Below are 13,391 nucleotides of genomic sequence, written 5' to 3' on the forward strand. Positions count from 1 at the left end.
CAGACACTGAAGTAATGAGATTGTCGGTGCTTCTCCTTTCAATCCCGGAATGGAGGCTGCAGCATTTAGACATCACGATAAAGATGCAGAAATAACCCGGTGCAGAATGCCAGCCAGCTTCCAGTTAAATAAACCATCACGTCTGCTGCAAAATGGCACAGTCGGTAGTTGAAGATTGAATAAATAAATAATATTGCCCCACCCCCACCCAACCAACCCACCATCCTCCCCCCATCCACACCACCCCAATCTCCCCACCCAATCCTCACCCGAACCCCCACCCCCCCCACCCTGCATCCCCACCCAGCCCCCCCACCCTCACCTCAGCACCCCCCCACTCCTCCCCCCCTACCCAACGCCCCCCACCCAACACCCCCCACCTCCACCAACCCTTCACCCCCACCCACAACCCCCTCACCCACACCGCAACCCCCCCCCCACCCCTCCAACACCACCCACAACTTGCGATTATTAGGCAAACCTTGAAATGGGCTGCGTCTGCTGTCGCCTCCGAGTCAGAAGGTCGTGGGTTCAAGCCCCTCTCCAGAACCTAGCACATAGTCCAGGCTGACACTCCCAGTGCAGCACCGGGGGAGTGCTGCTCTCTTGGAGGTCCCGCCTTTCGGACGAGACGTTAATCCGAGGCCCTGTCTGCTCTCTCGAGTGGACTCCCAAGAAGAGCAGGGGGAGTTCTCCCCGGTGACCTGGGGCCAATATTTATCCCTCAATCAACATCACTAAAACAGATTAACTGGTCATTATCACATTGCTGTTTGTGGGAGCTTGCTGTGCGCAAATTGGCTACCGCATTTCCCACATTACAACAGTGACTACACTTCAAAAGTACTTCATTGGCTGTGAAGCGCTTTGAGACATCCTGAGGTCGTGAAAAGCAGAATATAAATGCAAGTCTTTCTTTTCTTTCGGGCCTAGACGGTGAGGATAAAGTGGCTAGTCAACTTGCGGGGCGGGGGGGGTGAGGAGCCTGATCTTGTTCATGGTCAAAGGCCACTCCCTCGCCTCACCTTGGCTGAGATCAGCTTCTTTTTAAAAATGATCATGGTCGCAGCTGAAGTTACAATAGCCTGGTCAGCCCCACTTTGCCCATCATATTCAGGATTTTACCCTGGACCACATTTCCTCTCAGCAACATCCTAAATAAATAGAAGTTACAACACGGAAACAGGCCATTCAGCCCAACCAGTCAGTGCCGGCCTTTACGAACAAATCGTCCCAACTCCATTTACCCACCCTGTTCCCCTCTTCCTTCATCCCCCTCTCCAATCTAATCTCGAATGTTGACATCGTTTCTGCCTCAACCACTAACCCGGGAATGAATTTCACTGCCTCACAACTCTCTCCGGGTGAAGATTTTTCTCCTGCCCTCTGTTCTAAATCTTCTAATTGTATCAGTGGCCTCTTGTTCTTGACCCCTTACCTACTGGAAGCAGTTTGACTCTATCTGCCCAGTATCATCCTTTCAAAATGTTAAACACTTCTGTATGTCACCCTGTAATCTGTGTTCTAACAAAAAAAGACCTAACTTTTTTGAGTCTTTCTTGGTATTTGTATTTCCTCACACCAAGTAGCACCTTCGTGAATCTGCATCACAGGCTCTCTGAAGCCTTATTATCCTTCTCTATGCAGTCGGATGGTCTGTCCACCATCCGACTGAACACTGGGAAAACTCTGCCATAAAGTCAACTTTCGTGTGACTGACTCCACTTCCCTCACCGGCCACACACTGAACTAGACCAGGTAAAATCTCAGTACCCTGTTTAACCCAGAGCTCGGCTACAAACTCCACATCTTATCCTTCACCAAGAATGCTTGTTTCCATGACCACGGCACCTCTTCCCCCTACCTGACCTCTGCTGTCACCGATACCCTTATCCCCACTTTTGTCATCTCTGGAGCCCATTTCTCCAATGGCGTCCTTGCCATCCTCCATAAACACCAACTTGTCTACATCCTGTGCTGCGCTAGGGCCTGTTCGCTCATCATCCCCGCGCTACACTGGCGCCCTGTTCCCCTCAACACATTCCATTTCAAATCACCATCCGCCTCAACCAAACCTTCCACATCCCCAACCCACCCATCTCTGCAACCTCAGCCAGCCTCGTATCGCTTCCCACAGCGTTCAGTCCCTCTGCACATCCCCTCCCTTCACCCCAGCCATTGGTGGCAGAAGCTTCAGTTAATTCAGTCAGACTCCCGCCCTGAAGCCCTCTCCACTTCTCCACCCATCTTTAAAAATCTTCCCAAAAGCTTTCTGTCACTTTAATTCTCCCACCCTGGCTCACAGTCCATTCCTTTATCCCCATGATCTATTTTATTTAACTTTTTCTCCCCGCTCTGTAAAAGCATCTTTTCTACATTAAAGATGCCATGAAAGTTGTCATTGGTGTGACTTTTACAATTCCCCCACCCTCACTGCGATCCCGCTCCCTCACCCCCACCCCCCCCCCACCCGACCCTCACGGCAATCCCTCTCCCTCACCACCTCCTCCCCTTCTCACCCTCACTGTCATCCCTCTCCCTCACCCCCCTCCCCCGTCCCACCCTCACTGCCACCCCTATCCCTCACCCCCCAATTCCCCCATTCTCACTACAATCTCTCCCCCTTATCCCCCAATTGCCTCAGTGTAGCAGTAATCTCTTCAATTCCCTCCCACGGTAACCTCAGTATGTCTGTGATTCTCTCCCACATTACCTCTTTCTTTCTCTTCTTCATTTTGGGAGTCTTGTTCTCTTTCTGTTTCCGTGGTTTCCTTTTTTTCTTCACTTTGGCCGGCTCTTCTTCCGAAAACATCGCTTCACGACCTTCCTCTTCCTCCTCTTCCTCTTCCTCTTCCTCTGTGAAATCAATAAAGATTTTAAGGGCTCAGCCAAGTCTGCCAGGACTTACTGAGTCAGACGGGAGGTTGTCCCCAATTCCCACAGGAAAGACATTAAAAGAACAGAACACGAGAGTGAGGAGGCACATGCCTCAGTTACCAGTTATTTACAGGTCCCGGTTACCCCAGTTGCTCACTAAGTAAAAGCAATAACCAGCACACCCATCACTAATGAACTATTTTTATCCATGGTGGATTGTTCACTGGATTCTTTCTTGCTGGTCACACACAACAACATGCAATTATGTTTTTAGTAAAACGTCCCAAGGTGCTTCACACGAGGGATTAGGACAGGTGACCAAAAGCTTGGTCAAAGAGATAGGGTTAAGGAGCGTTTTAAAAGAGGTAGAGAGTCAGAGGGTTAGGGAGGGGATTGCAGAGTTTAAGGCCTAAAAGACTGAAGGAAAGCAGGGTTGCACAAGAGGACAGAACTGGAGGAGCGCAGAGATCACGGGGGAGTTGTAGGGCTTCAGCAGGTTACAGTGACAGGGAGGGGCGAGGCCATGGAGGGATTTGAACACAAGGATGAGAAATATAAATCTGAGGCTTTGCTGGACCAGGAAGCAATGTAGGTCAGCGAGCACAGGGGTGATGGGTGAACGGGACTTGGTGCGAGTTAGGGTACGGGCAGCAGAGTTTAGGAGTTTCCCAGGAAGGGGTCAAGCTATTCAGCTCCAACGTCCTGTGTGACTGACAGCCTGAGCATAGGTCCGACTGATATCTTTGTCTGAGGCGGGTCGTGTCTGTGAGAGGGGCAGAGCCCATTATTCTATCTAGTCCCTTTGACAGACTGCTTCCGAGTCAGTAGCTTCCCACTGTGGGCTTATAATGACCACTTAGTTCACCGGTCACTCTGAAGGCAGCAGAGATACTGGGATAATCAGGGGAGCACTTAGCCATGTGAGAACTAAGCAACTAAATATTTCAAGGACCTGATTTATAATGAGGGTTTGCACAGAAGTGCCTTTGCTATTTTTACATTTCAAGAAGAATATTAAAGTCTGTAAATACTATTAATCTGCTGAACTCTGCTCATTTACATGTTTATTTTTCAATAAATTTGTCTAATGTGTACATGAGAAGCAGATCACAAGGCTATACACGATTATATTCCCAGTAATTTGTAGCGCAGTGAGCAGGGTTCTCTTCTACCTTGGGTCTCGCTATATTTGTCTAGATATTGGGCAGGTAAAGGCGCACTCCAGCTCATAAGGCGCGTAAAGTCCATTTACACGAGTGGCCGCTGATGGCACACATATTTACCAACCAAACAAGTATCTTGGTATCATCAGGAAATGTAATAATGAAAATATTCTCCTCCAAACCTCTTAGGAACAATGAGGGACCCAGAATAGACACCTGTGACACTCCGCTGGTGACTGGCCCCAGTCAGAGCTTTCTCCCACCTACCTAACGAGCCAAGTGTCCATCCAGCTCGGTTAGCTGCCATTAATTACCTGGGTCTTACTCTTCATTAAAAGCCTCAACTGTGAAATGATCTCACGGTTAGCCCTCGAGCACAGGTTTAATTACCTCCTCAAAAGGGTTGTAGCGATGATTGAGGCATGTCCTTCTAAATCCATGCCGATTCCTCCCCACGCTTCCCCCAGCTCTTCAGGTGAGCCATGATGGTGCCCTGCCTAATACACTTTCCCCAATACGCATGTTTGGCTCACTGCTCTGCAATTTCCAATTTCAATAATCCGGTCACTTATGGGCGAGCGCAAAGGAAAATGATTAAAACTGTTGGATTGTTGTAAAAATCCAATCGGTTCATTAATGTCATTCAAGGAATTGAGGTTGTCACGTTGACAACTCAAGGCTCGCACTGTGGCTGACTCAGAATAACCCCCTGGTAAAACAACCCATTACATTTTCTGCATTACAACAGTGATTACATTTCAAAATTGCTCCATCAGCTGTAAAGCACTTTGGGACGTCCCGAAGTCATGCAAGGCGCTATATAAATGCAAATCTTACTTTCTTTTCTAAATGCAATTCTTTCATTACAGAATAAAATGAAGTGTTACAGCGGTTCAAGGAGAAGGCCCACCATCAACTTCTCACAGCAATGCAATGCCGACCATGCCCCACTTCAATTAAAGATACAGCCTCACTCTATTCTCTCAGTGATGGCCCAGGAGTCTGGCCACAGGCTGGCTGACCCCTTACAGACCAAGGATTGACCCAGGGTCCTATTGGTCTGTGCGGCACAATGCCACACTGCCCCAACCCACTGGGTCAGTGGGGAGGCCTTTTTTTTTGGTGTTTCATCATTGAGACGTTAAACCAAGGCCTCGTCTGTTCTCTTGGGCGGACGGAAAAGATCCCACAGCCATATTTTTAAGAGCAGAGGAGTTTCCCCCGGTGTCCTAGCCAAAATTTATCCCTTAACCAACATCACTAAAACAGATTACAACAGTGACGACACTTCAAAAGCACTTGGTTGACTGTAAAGCTCTTTGGGACATCCTGAGGTCATGAAATACAAGTCTGTCTTTCTTTCTTTAAACAAGGCCCAATGTACAAACATAGACAACAACCTAATCTAACCAAAGAGAGAAGTCACTCCATACACCGTAGTGAGAATAAACTGCCAAAAATTAATCAGTCCCCTATCTTAGCACAAATGATCAACCGAGTAAGTGCTACATAGAAGAAGTGAGTTACAGGCTGGAATCCATCAAGGGGTTCAGATTCAATGTGGCTGATACAAGATGATGCTAGTACTCAAAGTTAGCTGCAGCATTTAGAGTGCTCAGTATACACTGCATTTATATTTTACAGTCAGATTGTTTTCTTCAAAGTGAGAGTTGTCAGTGTTCGAAAATGAATCACTTTTTCCATTACAGCATCCAGCAGCAGTATCAAACACTCCCTGGGCAGGTACAACACGGGTTAGATACAGAGTAAACATCCCTCGACACTGCCCATCAAACACTCCCGGGGCAGGTACAGCATGGGTTAAACACAGAGTAAAGCTCCGTCTTCACAATAAATGGGAGGATACTGAGAGGTGTGGGGGACAGAGGGACCTTGGAGTGTATGTTCACAGATCCTTAAAGGTAGCAGGACAGGTAGATAAGGTAGTTAAAAAACATATGGAATGCTTTCCTTTATTAGCCGAGGTATAGAATACAAGAGCAGGGAAGTTATACTAGAACTGTATACAACACAAACTAGGCCACAACTTTGAGTACTGCGTGCAGTTCTGGTCACCACATTACAGGAAGGATGTGATTGCACTAGAAAGGGTGCAGAGATTTACGAGGATGTTGCAAGGACTGGAAAACTTTAGCTATAAGGAAAGATTGGATAGGCTGGGGTTGTTTTCATAGAAACATAGAAAAATAGGTGCAGGAGTAGGCCATTCGGCCCCTCGAGCCTGCACCACCATTCAATAAGATCATGGCTGATCATTCACCTCAGTACCCCTTTCCTGCTTTCTCTCCACACCCCTTGATCCCTTTAGCCGTAAGGGCCATATCTAACTCCCTCTTGAATATATCTAACGAACTGGCATCAACAACTCTCTGCGGAAGAGAATTCCACAGGTTAACAATTCTCTTAGTGAAGAAGTTTCTCCTCATCTTGGTCCTAAATGACTTACCCCTTATCCTTAGACTGTAACCCCTGGTTCTGGACTTCCCCAACATCGGGAACATTCTTCCTGCATCTAACCTGTCCAGTCCCATCAGAATTTTATATGTTTCTATGAGATCCCCTCTCATTCTTCTAAACTCCAGTGAATACAGGCCCAGTCGATCCAGTCTCTCCTCATATGTCAGTCCTGCCATCCCGGGAATTAGTCTGGTGAACCTTCGCTACACTCCCTCAATAGCAAGACCATCCTTCCTCAGATTAGGAGACCAAAACTGAACACAATATTCCAGGTGAGGCCTCACCAAGGCCCTGTACAGCTGCAGCAAGACCTCCCTGCTCCTATACTCATATCCCCTAGTTATGAAGGCCAATATGCCATTTGCCTTCTTCACCTCCTGCTGTACCTGCATGCCAATTTTCAATGACTGATGTACCATGACACCCAGGTCTCGTTGCACCTCCCCTTTTTCTAACCTGCCGCCATTCAGATAATATTCTGCCTTCAAGTTTTTGCCACCAAAGTGGATAACCTCACATTTATCCACATTATACTACATCTGCCATGCATTTTCACACTCACCTAACCTGTCCAAGTCACCCTGCAGCCTCTTAGCATCCTCCTCACAGCTCACACCGCCACCTAGCTTAGTGTCATCTGCAAACCTGGAGATATTACACTCAATTCCTTGGAACAGAAGAGGCTGAATTATGAGGAGCCTAAATAGAGTTGATAGGAGGGACCTCTTTCCCTTAGCAGAGGGGTCAATAACCCGAGCACACAGATTTAAAGTAGTTGATAGAAGGATTAGAGGGGAAATGAGGAAAGATTCCCTCAACCAAAGGGTGGTGGGGGTCTGGAACTCACTGCCTGAAAGGGTGGCAGAGACAGAAACCCTCATCACATTTAAAAAGTACTTGGATGTGCACAAAGAGCCGTATTCTACAGGGCTACGCACCTGGTGCTGGAAGGTGGGATTGGGCTGGATGCTCTTTTGCAACCAGCACGGACACGATGGGCCGAATGGCCTCCTTCTGTGTCGTAAGTTTTATATGATTCCATGATACACTGTCCATCAAACACTCCCAGGGCAAGTACAGCGCGAGTTAGATACAGAGTAAAGCTCCCTGTACACTGTCCCATCAAACACTCCCAGGACAGGTACAGTGTAGTATGCTTAGTCCTCATCAACATAACTCCTACATGGAGACCCTTATTATTACACACTTTGTATAATTCATATTCCAAAACCATTCCCTTCAATATCATACACAACATTTAATCCTCATTCTTATATATTCCATATTTTCTCGTCAATATGGAATATTGTTTCCAGAACCAGGGGTCACAGTCTAAGGATAAGGGGTAAGCCATTTAGAACCGAGATGAGGAGAAACTGCTTCACTCAGAGAGTTGTGAACCTGTGGAATTCCCTACCGCAGAGAGTTGTTGATGCCAGTTCGTTAGATATAGAAACATAGAAAATAGGTGCAGGAGTAGGCTATTCGGCCCTTCTAGCCTGCACCGCCATTCAATGAGTTCATGGCTGAACATGCAACTTCAGTACCCCATTCCTGCTTTCTCACCATACCCCTTGATCCCCCCCTAGTGGTAAGGACTACATCTAACTCCTTTTTGAATATATTTAGTGAATTGGCCTCAACAACTTTCTGTGGTAGAGAATTCCACAGGTTCACCACTCTCTGGGTGAAGAAGTTTTTCCTCATCTCGGTCCTAAATGGCTTACCCCTTATCCTTAGACTGTGACCTCTGGTTCTGGACTTCCCCAACATTGGGAACATTCTTCCTGCATCTAACCTGTCTAAACCCATCAGAATTTTAAACGTTTCTATGAGGTCCCCTCTCATTCTTCTGAACTCCAGTGAATACAAACCCAGTTGATCCAGTCTTTCTTGATAGGTCAGTCCCGCCATCCCGGGAATCAGTCTGGTGAACCTTCGCTGCACTCCCTCAATAGCAAGAATGTCCTTCCTCAGGTTAGGAGACCAAAACTGTACACAATACTCCAGGTGTGGCCTCACCAAGGCCGTGTACAACTGTAGCAATACCTCCCTGCCCCTGTACTCAAATCCCCTCGCTATGAAGGCCAACATGCCATTTGCTTTCTTAACCGCCTGCTGTACCTGCATGCCAACCTTCAATGACTGATGTACCATGACACCCAGGTCTCGTTGCACCTCCCCTTTTCCTAATCTGTCACCATTCAGATAATAGTCTGTCTCTCTGTTTTTACCACCAAAGTGGATAACCTCACATTTATCCACATTATACTTCATCTGCCATGCATTTACCCACTCACCTAACCTATCCAAGTCGCTCTGCAGCCTCATAGCATCCTTCTCGTAGCTCACACTGCCACCCAACTTAGTGTCATCCGTAAATTTGGAGATACTACATTTAATCCCCTCGTCTAAATCATTAATGTACAATGTAAACAGCTGGGGCCCCAGCACAGAACCTTGCGGTACCCCATTAGTCACCGCCTGCCATTCTGAAAAGTACCCATTTACTCCTACTCTTTGCTTCCTGTCTGACAACCAGTTCTCAATCCATGTCAGCACACTACCCCCAATCCCATGTGCTTTAACTTTGCACATTAATCTCTTGTGTGGGACCTTGTCGAAAGCCTTCTGAAAGTCCAAATATACCACATCAACTGGTTCTCCCTTGTCCACTCTACTGGAAACATCCTCAAAAAATTCCAGAAGATTTGTCAAGCATGATTTCCCTTTCACAAATCCTTGCTGACTTGGACCTATCATGTCACCTCTTTCCAAATGCGCTGCTATGACATCCTTAATAATTGATTCCATCATCTTACCCACTACCGAGGTCAGGCTGAGCGGTCTATAATTCCCTGTTTTCTCTCTCCATCCTTTTTTAAAAAGTGGGGTTACATTGGCTACCCTCCACTCTATAGGAACTGATCCAGAGTCAATGGAATATTGGAAAATGACTGTCAATGCATCTGCTATTTCCAAGGCCACGTCCTTAAGTACTCTGGGATGCAGACCATCAGGCCCTGGGGATTTATCGGCCTTCAATCCCATCAATTTCCCCAACACAATTTCCCGACTAATAAGGATTTCCCTCAGTTCCTCCTCCCTACTAGACCCTCTGACCCCTTTTATATCCGGAAGGTTGTTAGTGTCCTCCTTAGTGAATACCGAACCAAAGTACTTGTTCAATTGGTCCACCATTTCTTTGTTCCCCGTTATGACTTCCCCTGATTCTGACTGCATGGGACCTACATTTGTCTTTACTAACCTTTTTCTCTTTACATATCTATAGAAACTTTTGCAATCCGTCTTAATGTTCCCTGCAAGCTTCTTCTCGTACTCCATTTTCCCTGCCCTAATCAAACCCTTTGTCCTCCTCTGCCGAGTTCTAAATTTCTCCCAGTCTCCGGGTTCGCTGCTATTTCTGGCCAATTTGTATGCCACTTCCTTGGCGTTAATACTATCCCTGATTTCCCTTGATAGCCACGGTTGAGCCACCTTCCCTTTTTTATTTTTACACCAGACAGGAATGTACAATTGTTGTAGTTCATCCATGCGGTCTCTAAATGTCAGCCATTGCCCATCCACAGTCAACCCCTTAAGTATCATTCGCCAATCTATCCTAGCCAATTCACACCTCATACCTTCAAAGTTACCCTTCTTTAAGTCCTGGACCATGGTCTCTGAATTAACTGTTTCATTCTCCATCCTAATGCAGAATTCCACCATATTATGGTCACTCTTCCCCAAGGGGCCTCACACAACGAGATTGCTAATTAATCCTCTCTCATTACACAACACCCAGTCTAAGATGGCCTCCCCCCGAGTTGGTTCCTCGACATATTGGTCTAGAAAACCATCCCTTATGCACTCCAGGAAATCCTCCTCCACCGTATTGCTTCCAGTTTGGTTAGCCCAATCTATGTGCATATTAAAGTCACCCATTATAACTGCTGCACCCTTATTGCATGCACCCCTAATTTCCTGTTTGATGCCCTCCCCAACATCACTACTACTGTTTGGAGGTCTGTACACAACTCCCACTCAAGAGGGAGTTAGATATGGCCCTTACGGCTAAAGGGATCAAGGGGTATGGCGAGAAGGTAGGAAAGGGTTACTGAGGGAATGATCAGCCCATGATCTTAGTGAATGGTGGTGCAGGCTCGAAGGGCCAAATGGCCTACTCCTGCACCTATTTTCCATGTTTCTATGTTTCTATGACAAGTCTTTAGCTCACTATTAATTGGATGACCCCGCAACGGTTTGTGGCCCATAAATTGATTGACCCCTGTACTGTTCAAACCTTGCCTCGGGTTATCGATTTTGGCGCAGCTAATCCACTCCTTGGAATCCAAAGCTGTCACTTTAAGGTATGTTTTCTCGATGTAGCAGTGCGCAGTGAGCTCAACAAGCCTCTTTTAATTATGACTGAGCCCCAAACTTTGAAGAGTTCCATATTAATGAAGGGACAGGACGGTTCTGGTAGGATGAACGTCAACAGAACAGAACATGACCTTGTCCCCACGAATGGATCATTTCTTCCTGTCTGGGATCCAGGCTCCGATCGCACTTGATGGCAAATCGCTCAACGTCAGAGTGATGCGTGCAGCCATTCTCTGAAGAGTTACTGTGATGACGAGCTATTTTTATGCTGCACTATTATCAGTGATTCATTTAGCAACCGATACCTGGAAATAGTCGCTACTGATACTTGAAAGACAAAGTCCTGCTGGGTGTCTACGATAATCCTGTACCCTCTATTTCAGTGCTGTCCAATACATCAGCCACTAGCCACATGTGGCTAATTGGGAATCCAGATGAGGCTAATTGCACTTCTGAGTTGTAAAGAAAAATAAGAATAGACACCATCGTTGGTCATGTGATCTCAATACTCACACCCGCACGGTGCATGCATGTGAACTTTAACCTTTTTATGCAGTGGTTGGTAAAATTGTCAGACAGAAAGCAGAGTGTGCAGGTGTTTCCCCTCGTGGGGGAGTCTAGAACTCGGGGGCATAGTCTCAGAATAAGGGGTCGCCCATTTAAAACGGAAATGAGGAGGAATTTCTTCTCTCAGAGGGTTGTGAATCTTTGGAATTCTCCAACCCAGAGAGCTGTGGAGGCTGGGTCATTGAATATATTTAAGGCAGAGATAGACAGATTTTTGAAAGATAAGGAAGTCAAGAGTTATGGGGAGCGGGCAGGGAAGTGGGATTGAGGCCAGGATCGGGTCAGCCATGATCTTAATGAATGGCGGAGCAGGCTCGAGGGGTACTTTGGCCTACTCCTGCTCCTATTTCTTATGTTTTGGTCGTTGTGTGTGCTTTACTTACTTGGTTACTGCTCACCGGTTATCTGCTCAAATAGTGTGTGCCACGGATAAAAGCATCAGACTTCACCATCACGGAAACACCAGCAACGCGGTATGGAGAGGGGAGGGGTCACCATGGCCAGTTTGGCCAATCAGAATAACCACTCCAGGCCAGCGCAAGAGCGCATCCAAAACCACCAACGAGCAGCTCCGACAGGGCAAAGGGCAAAGGGCAAGGAGCACCCAACCCCGCTCTCTGGATGGAGAGCGGGACAGGAGCAGGAGGAGAGAAAGGAGGAGGAGGAGGAGGAGGAAGGAGGGAGAAACAGGAAGAGGACAAAAGGGAATAAGCAGCAGGAGGAGAAGAAAGAGGAGGTGACAACAGAAAACAGGAAAAGTAGAAACAATCTGGTGGTCAGCAATACAGAAAGAAAAAAAACTTGTATTTAGAGTGTCTTTCAAGACCTCCAAATGTCCCAAAGCATTTTACAGTCAATTAAATATTTGGCGAGGGAAGCAGGGTGTGGGGGGGACTAGAAGTCAACCTGGATTCCTGCTGTTCAGCTGGGCTGGATTAAGAGAGAGTGGGTCTGAGTCTCCCCAGGTACAGAAGGTGATAATTGGAAGAATAAACGCACAAAATCCAATCAGTCGGATGGGCAGTACAGGGGTGGGACGTGTGGGGTGGGGGTAGGCGAAGGCAGCATTCCACTGCAATGCCCTCCACTGTCGAATAGCCCCACGTGTAAAGAATGGTCACCTGGGCAATGTGCCAGAGGGTGGTTGTCACCAGTAGTCCCCGCCCATGCCGGTGCATTCGGGGGAGGTAGTGGGGGGGGCGGGGGTATATGGGGGTGGGGTGCAGTGGGGTGGGGGAGCATCTAAAAATAAAACGCCTGCAAAAGCCACACTGAAGCAGGACAATGGCCTGCTATTCTGTCAATCCTCGGCCAGGATAGAGGAGGGAAGAGTCACAGAGCGGAATAGCTCATAGTCAGGGGAGAGCAAATGGCGTTCGGTCAGGAAACTGTCACTCAACTGTATAATTTATAAGTCCTTGTGCGATTATATAAATGCCCTAATGGAATTACTGTCTCGACCTGGATATTGATCGAGCGCGGGCACACAGCAAACTGCACTCAAATCCAATGGTAAAAACATCTCGCAATACAAAAGACTTTAAGGGGCATTGTCTTCATTAAAAAAAAAATCTCTGCCCCTTTAAAGTACAAATATTAGGAATCTGAAAAAAAAACCACGCATAGATGTTGGAAATAGACAGCACATCAGTCAGTGTGGGAAAGGGTGAGAGGCAGGTCGTGTGTGCTGTTGAGGTCACTTGTCAGAGCTGCAGGCTTCCAGCGTTTTCTCCGTCAACTTCATGAAAATGTGGCAGGCAAGCCTTTCCTCGCACACCCAATACAGTGACAGACACAGTCATGGGATTCACCATCACCGATGCAGCAGCTTTAACAACAACTTGCATTAATGCAATGCCTTTAACATAGTAAAACGTCCCCAGGCGCTTCACAGCAGTGATACAAGACAAAACAAATACATGT

At 47.1% G+C, this 13,391-nt stretch overlaps 1 protein-coding gene across 4 annotated transcripts in view; it reads right to left on the reverse strand.

Moving 5' to 3' along the window:
• Positions 1-13,391, reverse strand: part of chd5 (chromodomain helicase DNA binding protein 5) — a 130,588-nt gene that overhangs the window by 104,077 nt on the left and 13,120 nt on the right. For all 4 annotated transcript variants that reach the window (XM_070860419.1, XM_070860418.1, XM_070860417.1 and 1 more), the window contains exon 3: positions 2,714-2,856. In XM_070860419.1, the coding sequence (XP_070716520.1) occupies positions 2,714-2,856 (143 nt within the window). The remainder of the gene's footprint in view (positions 1-2,713; positions 2,857-13,391) is intronic.

Source organism: Pristiophorus japonicus, chromosome 18 (genome assembly GCF_044704955.1).
Source record: "Pristiophorus japonicus isolate sPriJap1 chromosome 18, sPriJap1.hap1, whole genome shotgun sequence".
Lineage (NCBI taxonomy): Eukaryota > Metazoa > Chordata > Chondrichthyes > Pristiophoridae > Pristiophorus > Pristiophorus japonicus.